This window comes from Pelophylax lessonae (genome assembly GCF_965119305.1).
Source record: "Pelophylax lessonae genome assembly, chromosome: 8".
NCBI classification, from domain to species: domain Eukaryota; kingdom Metazoa; phylum Chordata; class Amphibia; order Anura; family Ranidae; genus Pelophylax; species Pelophylax lessonae.
The window spans coordinates 27,211,432-27,229,068 of NC_138775.1; the positions used below are offsets into that span (position 1 = coordinate 27,211,432).

Sequence of the window (17,637 nt, forward strand, 5' to 3'; positions counted from 1 at the left end):
TGACAAATCTTTCCCTTAGTAAACGCAATAACTTTTGCGCAAACCAATCAAAATACGCTTATTGTGATTTTTTTTTTTTTTTTTTTTTTTTTTTTTTTACCAAACATAGGTAGCAGAAAACAATTTGGCCAAAAATTTTAAAAAAATTTGGTTTTTACATCTTTTTTTGGGGGGAATTTCATATAAAAAAATTTTAAAAATATTGTTGTTTTTTCAAAATAAACGCTATTTTTTTGTTTATAGTGCAAAAAGTAAAAATCGCACAGGTGATCAAATACCACCAAAAGAAAGCTCTGTTTGTGGGAAAAAAAGACGTAAATTTCGTTGGGGTACGGCGTTGCACGACCGCGCAATTGTCAGTTAAAGTCGCACAGCGCCGAATCACAAAAAGTGGCCCAGACGTAAGACAGCAAAATCCTCCGGTGGTAAAGTGGTTAAATGAGGTCTAAATCACACTGATCTGCGGCTTTGAAATTGCGCTGAAGTAGAGCGATTTCAAAGCCGCACAGGTGTGAACCAGACCTAAAGTGTGTGTATTTCCACTTTCTCCATCAGCTTATACCCCACAGTTTACCTTTTTTGTATCACTTGACCCTCCCTCTTAGATTGGAAGCTCCAACCAGCAGGGCCCTCTTGATTCCTCCTATTTTGAATTGTGTTGTAACTGTACTGTCTGCCCTCATGTTGTAAAGCGCTGCGCAAACTGTTGGCACTATATAAATCCTGTTTAATATATTATCTAAGGCGTCAGCCAGAAAATAAAATACATTTTTTCCCCCTTGCTGCCTAGAGGTGGTGTCTTGATCATATGATCGCTGTGATTGGGGGAGTCAAACAGTGGTTGCACGATTGCAAACAGTGACTGTGAGTTGTGAGGCTCTATCAGCATGCTTGTAGTGCGTTCTCAGCACAGAACCTTGGAGCCTCATGGATGCATTTGTATGGTAGCGAAGTGTTAAAGTGTTACTAAACCCAGGAGCCTGCATTTACTATATCTGCTCTCCCACAGTACACAGAACATTTGCAATTATTTTAGGAAATATAAACTGCTAAATACATTTTTCTCATCCAGCATATAGCAGTCTTGTTACTTCTATCGGTGTCTGATTAAAGCTTGTATGAGGAGTTTTTATTCTCCCCTGACTGTCCTATGAAGCTGCATGACACCTGACCCTCTGGATAGTGCTGATTTGCCCTGTGCTGATCACATGACCCTCCCAAGGAAAAAAACACTTTAGTAATCCACAACTAACTGAGCATTTGCAGAGTGCCCCCCCCCCCCCAAGGCTCTGTACTATCAAGAGATGGATTGGGGACCGTGGAAGAGTGGGAGGATCAGAGGAGATCAAACAGACTTTTTACACAATGCGGAGGATTAACCCCTTAGGTTTCAGTGTGTATAACAAGCATGCTTTACTGCATATACAGACTGATTTTACTGTTGTGGATTTAGTAACACTTTAAGCCCTAGCTTTCCCGTGGTCCCATCTATACATTACGCCTGAGAAAGTAGGTTAACCTCTTAAGTCCCAGCGATTGTTTACAAATGGTGCTGGAATCAAAGGTTTTTAGACATGCTCCTGGCTGCTATAGCGGCTGGAAGTGTGTGTACTTGTGGTAAGCCAACTGTCCGCTGGAAATTATATGGTCAGCTATGAAACTGCCTAACCATTTTCACACCCACTGCAAATTACCACCCACCCTTCCCCCTAGTAGACGACCCCTGAAGTCTCTATAAAGAGAACCTGTCACAACCTGTATGCGCCCACATAGGGGGCTGTTGGTCCCCAATGTGATAGCAATAAAGTTATGTGAAAAAAAAAGTGGTAAACATTTTAAAGTGCCCAAATTTTTTTTATTTCGCCCCCCCCTCTTCACATAAACAAAATTGTGTGCATTGGGGTATTGAAGTACGAAATTAGTGATTGCCTTACTTATATATTGTCCAAACAAAAGGGGGCATTATGCTCAATGCCTCCCAATTGTAATGTATAAATATCACTGTATACCACTCCAATCTTTAACATACACCTCTTAAAAAAAAAAATAAATAAATAAATAATAATGCATCCAGTGTATGTTAGTTTTTTTGAGTGGCATACAGTTCTGATGCACATAGCACCCCCTTTCTTTGTCCTTTTATTGTCCAAATATATCTTTACACATCAGGGAGGCAGCTTTTTGTATTTGTCACAAAGTATATAAAATGTTTTCACATATTAGATTTATTCACGCTTTCCTTGGCGCAGAGTCACATTATTACCAATGTTTACTTCTATCGTGTTTACCCGAAAATTAGACCTATCTCCGTTTTCTTGGATGGCTGCAATATAAGCCCCACCCTGAAAATAAGCCCTAGTTAGTTCTTGTAAAATCATGTAATCCATGCTGTAAAAGGATTATATAATGTCCAGTGTGTGTCTTTATGTAACATGATTGTATAAAATATCTTATTTACAGCGGCGCTGGGCGCTCATGTGACCCGCCAGAGCTTTCCTCCTCCTCACGGCTGATGTTAGCGGCCCCTCCCCTTGCAGTGCTCAGGGCAGGGCTGATGTCAGCGGGGATCTCAGAATCTCCCTCTGCAGTGTTCAGTGCAGGAATGAAGAGCTCTGGCGGGTCACATGAGCGAGCGCCCAGCGACTCTGTAAATAAGGTATTTTCTACAATGTTACGTAACACACTGGACGTTATATAATCTGTTTACAGAGGGGATGAAATTATTTTACAAGGATTTTAACTAGAGTTTATTTTGGGGATTACAGATGCAGACTCCTGAGTGGACGAAGAGGGAGAGGGGAACAGAAGACAGGGGACACATAAGACATCCCCTGAAAATAAGCCAAAATGCATTTTTTGTAGCCATAATATAAGACCCGTTTTTATTTTCGGGAAAACGCTGTATATTGAGTATGAAGGAGTAAGAGCAAATATTCTAGGCCCATTATTCATTAACTCTAAACTGATGACCTGTAGGGGTTTTTAAAGTGTTAGGAGAGAAGACAAGCGCCACTCTAAGTGCAGTATGACTCGGTATTAATTAAAAATTAACCATACTGGGTACTCACAATATACAAGAAGTTAAAACATGGTGGATGTGTTCTCACGCCCCACGCTCTACGCCCAACCCGGAAGTCCCCGCCGGAAGCGCTGTAGGTGTCCCCTGGGTCCGGATATCGCCGATTCCCACGGTTAGACACGGATCTTCGGAGCACATCAGTCTCTTCTCGCCCAGGCATTGGACTAACCGATCCCTTGAGAACACATCCACCATGTTTTAACTTCTTGTATATTGTGAGTACCCAGTTTGTTTAATTTTTAATAAATACCGAGTCATACTGCACTTAGAGTGGCACTTGTCTTCTCTCCTAGTACCCTGCAAGTTCTTCTTCTCTACTTGTGATCAAGCTGCCTTCAAGTGTGCACAGACCTGTCGTATTTATGGACTTCATGGACTTTTCTGATATCATTCAGGTCCGTCACTGTCCCACATGTTCCTATAGTAGGTTTGAGGTTCACCTCTGAGTCCTTGTTGCGCCAGTTCACTCTGTTTTGTTTTTAAAGTGTTGCCTATGGACAAGTTTGAGTACTAAATATTTGTCGCCATTTCACTGGTGCACACAGTTCCAAGGCTTGATTTAGTGGATATATATTTACTCGGCACAAACCTCGTATTTTATATTATACTAAAAAAAAAAATGGGTAATGTAGTATTTTGTATCCATTAAAATTAACTGTAATTTTCCCCAAAAATATAGGTTTGAATACTCTCTTGTGTAGAGCGTTTTCTTCTGGGCACACTTCCCAATAGAAGAGAAGCACTGCATGCCAACACATCCAGGTTTAGTAATGGGCAGGAAAGTACAAAGGTGCATGGGGCTTGTATTCCCAAAGCACTTCTGCACATGGGCACACACTGTAAGTTCCCTGACGGGCGCTGAGATGTGCATGGCAATAAAACATCTCCTATTGGAAATTCAAAAAACAAACGAAAGAAAAAAATGTTGATACTGCACAGCTAATAGACCTATACTAAATCAACGTGGGATAGTGTAGAGAGTAACGGCGCCTCCCTTAAAAGAGAATCCCTGTGTATTGTGAAGCTGCCTTCAATTTAAGTGCAATGGACTTAAATAAAATTGAGAAATGAGGTGAGGCGCTAAAGCCCCATACACACGTACCGATTGTCGGCCGTAAATATTCGGCCGACGACCGATCGGCCGATTGTAGGCTTGTTAGTATGATGCTTCCGACAGCGCATTTTCGGCCGAACAGAATCTGTCGTGCAAGCATTAAAATTTTTGTTGGCCAACACCAGAACGGCCAATTGTTCGCCAGTCAGTACAGATTAGCAAGACTGGGCATGCTCAGAGAAGAAAAAACACAGGGAAAGTTAACCATCACATGACATCACTTCTGCAGTCGGCGGACAAAATTCGTGTGCAGTCTTTTGCACTTTTCAGCGGACAGGACAGCCCTGGACAAAAGACGGCCGATCGGTCGGCCGACGATCGGTACGTGTGTACGAGGCATTACACATAAGTAAAACCAATCACAAATAAAATCTCAAATGTATAACAAACTCTGTATTGGATGTAGTAATACTGTAAAAATCACCATATGTGATGTGTCAGTGGAAAATCAAGGTATAATAAATAAACCTAAATCAATTGATACCAGTGCACAAGCGTGAGTAGATGAAAAAATATTGATAAAGGCACATGTACAGTATTCCTCCCAAACTAAAATAAAACTGGTGCTGAAGGTGGGCCCACCAGATTGTACAGCAAGAAATAAACAGGTGTGGTGCTTCATGCAATATACTGTGTGTGTATTTTCTGGTGAAAAGTCAGCAGGACAAATGGATTATTGCTGAGAATGTAAATAAGTCTGTGTAGTGCCGAACAAATATATACAGGTCCCTCTCAAAAAATTAGCATATTGTGATAAGTTCATTATTTTCTGTAATGTACTGATAAACATTAGACTTTCATATATTTTAGATTCATTACACACAACTGAAGTAGTGCAAGCCTTTTATTGTTTTAATATTGATGATTTTGTCATACAGCTCATGAAAACCCAAAATTCCTATCTCAAAAAATTAGCATATCATGAAAAAGTTCTCTAAACGAGCTATTAACCAAATCATCTGAATCAACTAATTAACTCTAAACACCTGCAAAAGATTCCTGAGGCTTTTAAAAACTCCCAGCCTGGTTCATTACTCAAAACCGCAATCATGGGTAAGACTGCCGACCTGACTGCTGTCCAGAAGGCCATCATTGACACCCTCAAGCAAGAGGGTAAGACACAGAAATTTCTGAAGGAATAGGCTGTTCCCAGAGTGCTGTATCAAGGCACCTCAGTGGGAAGTCTGTGGGAAGGAAAAAGTGTGGCAGAAAACGCTGCACAACGAGAAGAGGTGACCGGACCCTGAGGAAGATTGTGGAGAAGGACCGATTCCAGACCTTGGGGGACCTGCGGAAGCAGTGGACTGAGTCTGGAGGAAGACTGGGGAGAGGGAAATGCCAAAATGCCTAAAGTCCAGTGTCAAGTACCCACAGTCAGTGATGGTCTGGGGTGCCATGTCAGTTGCTGGTGTTGGTCCACTGTGTTTTATCAAGGGCAGGGTCAATGCAGCTAGCTATCAGAAGATTTTGGAGCACTTCATGCTTCCGTCTGCTGAAAAGCTTTATGGAGATGAGATTTCATTTTTCAGCACAACCTGGCACCTGCTCACAGTGCCAAAACCACTGGTAAATGGTTTACTGACCATGGTATTACTGTGCTCAATTGGCCTGCCAACTCTCCTGACCTGAACCCCATAGAGAATCTGTGGGATGTTGTGAAGAGAAAGTTGAGAGACGCAAGACCCAACACTCTGGATGAGCTCAAGGCCGCTATCGAAGCATCCTGGGCCTCCATAACACCTCAGCAGTGCCACAGGCTGATTGCCTCCATGCCACGCCGCATTGAAGCAGTCATTTCTGCAAAAGGATTCCCGACCAAGTATTGAGTGCATAACTGAACATAATTTTTTGAAGGTTGACTTTTTTTGTATTAAAAACACTTTTCTTTTATTGGTTGGATGAAATATGCTAATTTTTTGAGATGGGAATTTTGGGTTTTCATGAGCTGTATGCCAAAATCATCAATATTAAAACAATAAAAGGCTTGCACTACCTCAGTTGTGTGTAATGAATCTAAAATATATGAAAGTCTAATGTTTATCAGTACATTACAGAAAATAATGAACTTTATCACAATATGCTAATTTTTTGAGAGGGACCTGTATTATAAAGGTGACACCCAAAAAAAAATGAATAAAGAATTGCAAGATAGTCCATATAAATAATAAAAATTCCAAGTGAAGTAGTGACAAATCTTTGTGCTTTTATTTCCTCTGTGCTTCTCTGTGAGATGTAATAGTGACATGGGAATGTCTGATCCTTCACCCAGTGAGCTGAGGTCACTTACCGGAAGCACTAAGGCCTCTGAGGACCTATAGTGCAGGTAGAACTCTTTAGTCTTGCAGCGACACCCTCCTCCTAGGTGAAGTTTCAGGGGAATCTCTATCCCAGTATTCTGCTGTGTGTGTGTGACTCAAAAGGATCTCTATCCAAGGTGGATTTTAAAGTGCCTCTTAAGGCACTTGCAGCAGGCAGTAAATACAAATCGGTAGGAACCGCTAGGAAGTGTTCCGCTCTGCTTTCCATGCTTCAGATTACCGCAAACTGGAAGTGACGTACTGGACCCTCCATGCATTTCGCCGATCATAGCATCATCAGGAAGTATACTAAATCAAGCAGTGTGATTTGAGACTTTACAAATACTTTAGGTAAATAATATGGTAATATCTGCTTAATTTTATTTATATAGCTAAACTTATTTATTTAATACTGCTTTATCCATGATGTCTTTTAGGTTGGTGTATGGATTGATGCTGGCAGCCGCTATGAAACTCCAAAAAATAACGGTGCTGGATACTTTATTGAACATCTGGCATTTAAGGTGAGATAATCTGCATGGTTACAACATGACATTACAACTACTACAATTTAAAGTTTTTATATCCTATTTACAGTGTGCTTTTATTTTTATTTATTTTTTTTGAAGATTCAATTTTATTAAAGGCTTACCTTTTTTTGAAGTAAATAGACTTTGCAACAAAGAGGTTATATTAGATTATATAAAAACTGTGCAGCTTGTAAAAATGCTTAGAAATGTAAATGCCATACGTGTAGGCCATTTTGTGAAAAAACTTCCAAAGCTAGCTTTGCCTCGTTCTGATGCTAGGACCCTCCAGCCTTTGAATGTAAGCCTGCCTCCTAGTCCAAAACCCTATTCATGCACAGTGGGCGCTCTCATTGCAGGGAAGAGTTTCCAGTCTTGCACCCCTACCAAAATAGCTTCTGGGCCTCCTTCAAGGACAACTAAAGTGATTATCTAGTTGTCCTTGAAGGAGGTGGCTTGGTGGCCATTTTGTTGTAGCCTAGAATATAAACTGGAAGGAGGCTACAGCAGTGTGAAAATCCTGGTGGGGATATGAGAATAGAGATTTTTTGCTGTGACGGGACAGAGCTCACTGTACATGCATTGGGATTTGAATTTAATAAAATGTAATGTTAAGGGATTTACTGAAGAGCGGGCGCACTCATGTCCGAACAGCTGGATCGTCTTAGCGAAAAGTTGGGGCACAGCTATCTATGGGAGTTTTGCGACTAGGCTTCTGTAGGGGAGCAAATGGCCTACAGGGTATGGCAGTTTATTTTTGTAAACGTTTTTAAATGCTGCAAAATTTTGTTATTTATTCAAGCCAATGGACTGCACCAGCCTTTAAAACAAATCCATATTCCCAAGTGTCTGTTTGTTGCCATACCCAGTAATTTGTACGACTGCCCTCCTGGTTTCTCTGACCCAACATGGTCCATACTTGTACTGAAGCCAGAGGCAGGCAGTTAGAGATCATTTGTTGAAGGTTACCATTGGCAGCCTATATAGTTCTCAATTTTCTGCAAGTAAACGTGCAGCACATGAGCTGTTTATGCTGTGCGCCAAATTAAAAAAAATATATATATATATATATTTTTCTCCCAGGGTACCAAGAAGCGTCCCCAGGATGCATTGGAGCAAGAAGTAGAGAGTATTGGTGCCCATTTAAGCACATACACCACACGTGAGCAGACTGCCATCTACATTAAAGCCTTGTCCAAGGATCTTCCTAAAGGTGAGGACTGTCATTTCCGGCATTTTATTGCTTGTCTTCAAGGTCATAACTTGTGCTTGTAAACCTGTTATAACTTCTGCTGTATTGGAACAAGAGTTGGTTCTGTATTATTCTGTTCCTGATTGTCAGACACACCAGTACACATTAGATTGCTTTGTTTTTACTGCAGGATTCAGTAGTCCTCTGAGGAAAGTAAAGTCTAGGGGAGGGGGGGGGGGGTATTGGGGGTTATGGGCGATGTTGAAGTGCAAATTTAGGTAAATGGCTAAAAAATTCAAATAAGTTCATTGTATTACCTGCTTAATGAGTGCTCTATGCTACTTCCTGTTTAATCATTACTGCTTCCTGAATTATCATTGCTTTTTTTCCTGGGTCAGAGGTGATGGTTCTGACTCTGTCTTATTAAGCTTATATGATTAATGAGAAACTACATGTATCGCCTGTCTGGCTGTAACGTGTGGTTAATGGCTAAGTTCACATTTTTGGAGCATGTTGCATGATCCTCCCTGTGACAGCAGACGGAGGTCTTCTCCCTGAACCCACCATCACTTTTTTGAAAACTGCATGGCTGTGCAGGGCTCCGCCCATACAGCCACGTCATTCATTCAGATTACTGTTACTGAATAAACTACAAGTATGCTATGGCATCATAGCAGACAGATTGTAGTTTTCAATGGGCTGCAGGGGGCGCTGATTAGCACTGTTGTAGTTCACACATGTGACAAAATCGATAGGGGTTTTAAACCATCCCTTATTATATAAAAAAAAAAAAAATAGTCATACAAAGGTCAACAGCACTTTAACAAGTAGTGCTAAGGGTATGTAATGCTGCGTTTTCCTTTCAGCGGTGGAGATCCTGGCTGACGTGGTTCAGAATAACAGTCTGGAGGATGCTCAGGTGGAGAAGGCCAGACAAGTCCTGGTGCAGGAGATGCAGGAAATTGAGAACAACTTGCAAGATGTGACATTTGATTACCTGCATGCAACAGGCTATCAGGGCACTCCTCTCAGCAAAAGTGTTCTGGGAACTTCAGAAAATGCCAGGTGAGTGGCTGAGCAGTTTTCTGTCTTTCCATATTTTCTGATCTACCCCCCTTGTCAAGTAAACTGCATCTCCAACCAAACAGGTTTGTGCTGGCATATGATACAAACTTTGTAATGTTTGGGCGTTCTCTCTCTCTCTCTCTCTCTCTCTCTCTCTCTCCTCAGGACGGCACACACACAAAAAAAAAAATCCATAATAAATACATTGTCAATAAACAAGTACATTTGCTTTTGTCCACGCTGAATTTCCTTCTTGTGGATCCCTTTTTAGACTGCTTCAGTGTCCCTGCTCCTGCGCCACCATTTTAGAACTTTTAAGTAGTCCTTTGCATGCAATAAACGCTTGAAGGTGGCTCCCCGTCTTGAACTTTTGCTGTACAACATTGCACTTATCTATTTACAAAAAATCCTTATCCTGGGATCTCAGGGATAGTTTAACCCCTTTCTCCCGGCTGTACGTATATATGCCACCTCTTGGTGGGTGGACTCTAATGCCCCGTACACACGTGCAGATTATCTGAAGACTTTTGTCTGCAGACTTATCAAAACCATATAATATGAGGTCAAACCTAAACACTTTCAATTTGTATGCAATCCGGCAGGCCCTTGCACTACATAGAAAAGGTAAGTCTGCAGACAAAAGTCTTCAGCTAATCTGCACGTGTGTATGGGGCATAAGAGGCTGCATATGTGGTCCTATGTAAACCTCTTTCCCCAGTCGTCTTCCAGAACAGCCCTTGAGAGATGGAGCTCCTCCCTCTGGACAGAAAACACATTGCCACTAGCTCTTTAAAAGGCGGTCCCTCATGCACCTGGTCAGTTTTTTTGTTTCCTCACTAGGAGATCTGTTGCCTGGAGGAACCATTTTTTTTGAGGAGAGGGCTGGATGAGCTCCATCGCTCAAGGGCTGCCAGGGTTAGCCAGAAGTTCCCCTCACCTTGGTTGTTTCAGGAGTAGCTTTTTGGCCTTGGGTGCAAGGGTTTGGAGTTTCCTGCCCAACACCCCCCCCCCCCCCCTCTCCTCTCCAGTGCCTGACGAGGGAGAGGGCAGTAATGGACACGCATCGGTGGCATCAGCAGTGGGGAAAGCCTAGGCATCCTCGCTGCGGGACACCGCAAACCAGATGACGCCAGGCGACCTATCTGGCAGATGTGAGGTCATCCCTGCGTACTTGTTCATTGTTCCAGGCGCAGAGAGCAAGGGGAGGGCCGAGCGGGTGTCTTAAAGGCACAACAGCACGGGCTTAAGTCGCAGCCAACCGGGAGCAGAGGGACATCATGGAAGCATCCTACGCTCCAGGGAAGGCAAGCACCTGCTCATCACAGGTTGGCTGGCAGTGGCCAGAACCATGTTTCCTGTGTGTTCTTTTTTAGATTTGTGGAGGTGGTTGGGCTTTACAGGGGGCAGCGCTTAAGATCCTGGGGGAATCTTTTATCAGCTATTTAGGCACTTTGAGCTTGGTACTGTGGAGGGATCAGTCAGGGGGTCTCTTATTAAAAACATTAGCATTAACATTAAACATAAGGGGAAAAACATTCCCCCCCCCCCCCTTTATTTTTTTTTTTTTCTCTCTGTTCCCTCTGTGAGCCTTCTAAAGCAACTGCTAAGTCTGACAAGAAAAAGTGTCCTTCCTGTCTGGCTTTCATCTAGTTATACCAAAACCTTATGCCCCACTTGCATCCCAGCAGTGTTAAAAAGCAAGGAAGATTATGCATTTTCAAAATTTCTCTGCTCTTTTAAAGATGAGGTGCAATCCACTTTTTTCAATCGTTCCGAAAGTTAATTGCGGACTCGCAAGTGCCAAGCACGGCTGCTAGTCAGTCCAATCAGGTGCCCACCTCTCCTTCTGCTTTAGCGTCAGGCTCTAGAGAGCCTACAGAGTAGGGAGAACCCCCCCCCCCCCCTCCCTAAGATTTCTGACCCGGATTCCTCCCAATCAGACTGGACAGGAGGAGGGTCAGGGAAATGCCTCAATCTACCAGATTCAGACTTTCTTTGGAGGAAGTGGACGAACTTCTCAGAGCTATCTACGACACCTTAGAGATTAAGGAAGCTCTGCCATCAAGGCATGATAGAATGTACCAAGGGCTGAGTAAGAAGAAGCCCAAGGTATTCCCAGTGCACCAAGTCATGACAAATATGGTGCTCAGGGAGTGGTCAGAACCAAAGAAAAGTTTCTTCTTTTCAAGTAGCCTAAAAAGAAGGTTCCCCTTCGATGAGGACCCGTAGTCAGTCTGGAACCAGTGCCCAAAGCTGGATGCACCCCTAGCGAAGGTTTCAAAACATTCAGATCTCGCCTTCGAGGACATGGGGCACTGAGGGAGCCCCCATGGACAAAAGGGCGATATAATCCTGAAAAGATCATGGGATACCTCTATGGCCAACCTAAAACCGGCATTAGCTACGACCTGCGTAGCAAGAAATTTAGAATTTTGGTTAAAAAAAGCTGCAAGAGCACCTGATAGCAGGTACCCCCAGGAAGGGTTTGTTAAAATCTTTCCCCATGCTCTTTAAAGCAGTAGGCTTTATTGTGGACGCTTTGGCGGAGTCAGTAAAATTATCAGCCAGAGCAGCTTTGCTATTAGCAGCCAGGAGAGCACTTTGACTAAAAACCTGGCCGGGGGATACAGCTTTCAAGAAGCTGCCATGTGGTCAAGTATGTCAACGTTCATTCGACACTATCGGTTGGACATTTTGGGTAAGCGTTTGGACGGAAAGTCCTCCAAGCAGTGGCCCCCCCCCCCCCTTAAAAACTGGGCGAGTACTTGTTCATCCTCTCAAGGGCTGTCCTGGAAGATTGCAGGGAGAAAACCAGAGTTTAGACCAGTAACTCTGTTTCCAGGAGTCTTCCAGGACAGCAGGTTCCCTCCCTTTGTATTTATAAGGTGAATTGGTGTACTGTGTAGCTATTTTTCAGCTCCATCCTTTGGTTCTTGGATAAACTGACAAGGTGCCTGAGGGACCGCCTTTTAAAGAGCTAGTGGCAATGTGTTTCCTGTCCAGTGGGAGGAGCTCCATCTCTCAAGGGCTTTCCTGGAAGACTCCTGGAAATCAAGTTAACGGCATGTCTAACCCCAGTTTTCTGTGCCGAGAGCGTGTTCCCAGCACAGACTGGCGAGTACTGGAAAGCTCCTGATGCATACTTGTGATTGGGAGCTTTCTGATCATGTGACTGCTGTGACAGCCAATAACAGCTGTCATGTGATTGGAATGCCCATCTCCCCATCCTGGCTTGTAGAACCTCTTAAAGGGCTGGAAGGCAGCGTGAAGGGGGGTAATGCTATACGGCACGTGTGTGATGAAGCGCATGACATCATGTGCATCATTGCATGTGCAGTGAGGATCTCTCTGAAAGCACTAGTGCCGTTGCCATCACCATCCCAGGGGACATTTCTGTGGCCGGGGCTACATCACTAGTGCCTTTATGGTAACCAGGAAGTGGGCACAAAAAAGGTAAATCAAAAGCTTTCTTTAAAAACAATGATTGCACTTCAGAAATTTTAGTAAGAGTGGAAAGGTCCTTTTTTTTAAAAAGGTTTGACTTTGGCCTCTTGCATTTACTGTTGTGTGCTTACAGCAGATCTGGTTACAATAAATCATATTGTGATATCAAATATTTTGTATTTTGATTATATAATATTTCAAATCTTTTTATAGGAGACTTACACGGGCTGATCTTCTTGAATACATCAACCTCCATTACAAGGCACCGCGCATGGTGCTGGCTGCTGCGGGAGGTAATGTCTTACAATAACACCGAGCCCCTGCATATTGTAGCTACTCTCTAGGCAGATGTATAAGGCACACATTTAATGCAGCACTATACACTTGATAATCAAATGTATTTTAAAATGCAAACAGTATTGTAAGTACCTGCATTTGGCTTATTAGCTTTTTGTAGCTTGTGTAGAGCAGTGCTCAGACTAATAGAACAAGGAGCCAGTTGTGCTGCGGTGCTCATGTGTAACAAAGGGCATGCAGGTAAGCTCATCTGTCATTCTGCTCTTATAAGTCTGCTGCTTCTCCTTTCACGGTCCAGTTACAGGCTGGGTGAAGGACAAGACTTGTAAGTGTTAAGCAAAGCTGAACTTAAGGTATAAATAGAATCAAGGCTGTTGATCACTATCAGCACACCAAATATGCCTCCACCTTTTCTCTTGTCACAGCTGTAGATGGAGAGAGGGTTTAGCTGCTTACTTTGGAGAAGAAGCTGAAATGTGTGCATCAGAGCTGTTCATGAAGATTGTGCTGTCTACATGCTTTGGGAATGGACAAGTGCTTTTTAAAGCAACCCTGAACCTAAACAAAATTTAAAATGCACTATCTTATAAAAGAGATTTAATACTTTACCTTTCTGGCAGCGCTGGTTTAAATTTTCATTCCCTCGAAGAGCTGTGAGCACTGCTAATATGTCTAATAATAGACTTTGACTAGCCTCATCCAAAGTACTATAAAAGAAAAGTATGGGACGGTAATACACCCACCCCAAACAAAAGGACCAGACTATCGGCTCAACATCAGATACCCCACATATATATAAAAAGTCAATATCTTTTAAGTGGATAATAATAGAAAAACGGAAGAATGTGTAATCTGCCTCTCAAAATAGCCAAGGAGCAAGAAAGCCCAGGGTTTTGTACATCTCTCAATCAATATATATGACACTTTACTTATGTCAGATAACTGATTCCCTGCTGACCACTATGGTTTGTCTGACCAACCCCTAGGTTATTGCAGTGTCTTTATAGTGACATACCAGTTGTTAGATGTAAGCACAGTGTGCAACAGAGGGTAATAACAGAAACAGAGGATCGCCACTCTAAGTGCAGTATGTATAAAAGTCCATCAATTTATTTAGACAATTGGTAACTTACAAAATGTTGGACAATGGAGCGCATGTCAGACCCTCCAGGGGTCAGTAAGGCTGTGTCACAGGGAGGTGGTTTGGAGCCAGATGTATCCGTGCTATTAGTGAATGAGGCAGGAGGCTTCTAGCCTGGCCTTCCACAATACAGCGTGCACAAACTGCCAGGTTCCTGGTCGGGCGTGATGTCAGCACTGTGGGTGGGAAAGATAAGGAGCGGAAGTAAGGGATCTAGGAATGTGGAATTATGAAAAATGAAAATTCACCCGGGAAGACTGAATACTTGAGCTGGCCTGGGTGAATTTTCCTAATTCCACATTCTCCTTTCCTAGATCACATACTTTCACTATTTATTACACCTACCCCCCCCCCCCCCCCCCACACTGTGTGTCAATTCACCCGTACACACGCATACATATTTATGGATATGATGGTTTGCATGGATGAACTGCATGCTTGCGTTGTGCGTACGTGTGGTGTATCTGCACATGATGTTTATCATCTCTGCACATGTTTACCATCTCTATGCTATGTACTCCTTTTTATATTTGTTTTTAACCTCCCCCCATCCGCGCTACAGCCTATATATGGCTGCAGCGCGGACTCACCTTTTCGGGAGGCCGTCTTTATACGGCCTCCCAGTAACCCGCTCCCGCGAGCGCGCATCGGGGAAAATCTGTGTCGCCGTGTCCCTTGGACACGGCCGATCACAGATCGTGGTGAATGGCCAATCACAGCGGCCATTCACCACGTGATCGGACCGTCCAATGAGAGATGATCTCATATGTAAACATATGAGATCATCTCTCATCGCCGGCGCTCCTTCCTCACACAGAGCCTGCAGTGTGAGGAAGGAGGAGAGCCGTCAGCCGCCGGGGACACACAGCAATGTAATCAGGGCACTGATCACCAGTGCCCTGATTACACAAGGTAAAAAACATACACAAATTGTGCCTGCCATCAGTGCCCCCCATCAATGCCCACAATCAGTGCCCATAGTGCTGCCAGTCAGTGCCTGCTCATCTAGGCACTGATGAGCACTGACTGGCAGCACTATGGGCACTGTGTGGGCACTGATGGTGCCGCCCGTCAGTGCCACCTCTCAGTGCCTATCAGTGCCGCCTATCAATGCCGCCTATCAATGCCGCCTATCAGTGCTCATCAGTGCGGCATATTAGTACTTCCTCATCAGTGCCCATAAGTGCCACCTCATCAGTGCCCATAAGTGCCACCTCATCAGTGCCCATAAGTGCCACCTCATCAGTGCCCATAAGTGCCGCCTATCAGTGCCCATCAGTGCAGCCTATCAGTGCCGCCTCATCAGCGCACATCAGTGAAGGAGAAAAATTTATTTTCAAAATTTACTCGCAGAAAATAAGAACTTTTTTTTTTTTTTTCAAAATTTTCTGTCTTTATTCTTTTTTTGTTGTAAAAAATAAAAAACCCAGAGATGATTAAATACCACCAAAAGAAAAGTCTATTTGTGTGAAAAAAAATGATAAAAATTTCATATGGGTACAGTGTAGCATGACCGCGCAATTGTCATTCAAAGTGTGACAGCGCTGAAAGCTAAAAATTGGCCTGGATGGGAAGGGGGTTTAAGTGCACAGTAGGCAAGTGGTTAAACCTGCTTTTTAATGTTTACAATGTGTAGAACATTGGTACGTGCATTGTTTCCCATTCCTGCCTGCTCTTCCCTCCTCTTTCCCTCCCTTTTTACTTGTTATTCTGCACCCTATCACTATAAATACAGGTGGTGCGGTATTCACCTATAAGCTTTGAGAAAGGAGCTGTGGGCGGCTCTGAAACGCGTTAGCCACGCTAAGTATTCCCACCCTGAATGCTGACGTAACGCCTGAGCAGGAACCTGGCGGTTTGTGCACGCTGTGTTGTGGAGGGCCAGGCTGGTAGCCTCCTGCCTCGTTCACTACCAGCATGGATACATCTGGCTCCAAATGTCCTTCCGTGACACAGCCTTACTGACCCCTGGAGGGTCTGAAATGCGCTCCATTGTCCAACATTTTGTAAGTTGTCGATTTGTCTAAATACATTTATAGACTTTGACACATACTGCATCTAGAGTGGCGCTCCTCTGTTTGTTTTTATGCTGCTTAGAGATTCCTTCATCTCCTGTGAAGCGACTTTCTATCCATGCTTGCCAGTGTTGCTGCATTTAGTCTGTTGTCTTGCTACACTTTCATCACTCGGGGCTGTTCCTTTGAATCCTGAGTCTCATCCACCTATGCGCCATCCACCCTTTATTCCATTTAACAGAGGGTAATAATACTGCTGGATGTGACTTGTTCAAAAAATAGACATGCAATGTGACCATCTAGTGACTGTCGCCAAACGGCCTATAAAATCTTCCTCTCTCTCTCTCTTATCAGGAATTAACCATAAGGACTTGTGTGAGCTCGCTCAGCGACACTTCAGCGGTTTGTCCTCAGAGTATGAGAAAGATGCTATTCCTGTGCTGGCCCCATGCAGGTTTACTGGAAGTGCAGTAAGAAAAACTTTTAAACCAAATTCTCTAGATTTCAACTCTTAGGGGCCTCATTTCTACAGCAGTGTTCCTTTTTAGTGTGATAAAAACAAAATGCACATTGAGGGCTTGTTACTGGCAACAGTTTTTTGAGATGCTTCTGAGATTATTCAGAATTTAATAGGTGCACTTGACTTTCTGACCTGCATTTGAAGCAAAGAAAAGTTTGACACCGGCCCTAGGAAAAGTGATTTGCTTTACAAATGTGTGTGACGATTTCTTTGGGACACCCCTGTGATTAGGCTTTTTAGGGATCCTTCACACTTATGCATTGCAAGGAGAAGTGCACCTACATATCCTTTTTTTTTTTTTTATTTTTTTTTTTTTAACCTATTCCCTGAACTAACCTAACGCATACTTGCCTCAATCTGACTGGCTGTGTTTATATCCAGTGTTGCAAGTCTTTACTGTCCTACTTGTGCCTGTTCATTACATCCTCATGGACTTCTATGGCGCGGTCTTTGGCCTTAGGACACCGCCCCATAGAAGTCTGTGGAGCTATAATTTGCAGGCATAGTCAGGACAGTACAGCTGGATGTAATCGGACAGTAGAACCTACGGTAGGCTATCAGATCGAGGTAAGTGTACATCCGTGGAGGGTGGGTTAGTTTGGCAAGGGTGGAGTAAAAATGGTTAAGTGCAGTTTGCTTTTTAAGTGCATGAACACTTTAGCAAACAGTGGTAGGTTGTTTTTTTGTGCATCAGAGCAGTTAATGAAGATACTGCTGTCTACATGCTTGGGAATGGACAACTGCTTTTTAAAGCAACCCTGAACCTAAACAATTAAATTTAAACTGCACTATCGTATAAAAAAGATTTAATACTTCACCTTTCTGGCAGCGCTGGTTTAAATCTTCATTCCCTCGAAGAGCTGTGAGCACTGCCAATATGTCCAATAATAGACTTCGACTAGCCTCATCCGAAGTACTGTAGAAGAAAAGTATGGGACGGTAATAC

At 43.2% G+C, this 17,637-nt stretch overlaps 1 protein-coding gene across 1 annotated transcript in view; it reads left to right on the top strand.

Moving 5' to 3' along the window:
• Positions 1–17,637, top strand: part of UQCRC1 (ubiquinol-cytochrome c reductase core protein 1) — a 36,601-nt gene that overhangs the window by 3,935 nt on the left and 15,029 nt on the right. Inside the window, exons 3-7 of the mRNA XM_082264834.1 lie at positions 6,928–7,014; positions 8,101–8,230; positions 9,076–9,274; positions 12,932–13,011; positions 16,526–16,641. Of these exons, the coding sequence (XP_082120960.1) occupies positions 6,928–7,014; positions 8,101–8,230; positions 9,076–9,274; positions 12,932–13,011; positions 16,526–16,641 (612 nt within the window). The remainder of the gene's footprint in view (positions 1–6,927; positions 7,015–8,100; positions 8,231–9,075; positions 9,275–12,931; positions 13,012–16,525; positions 16,642–17,637) is intronic.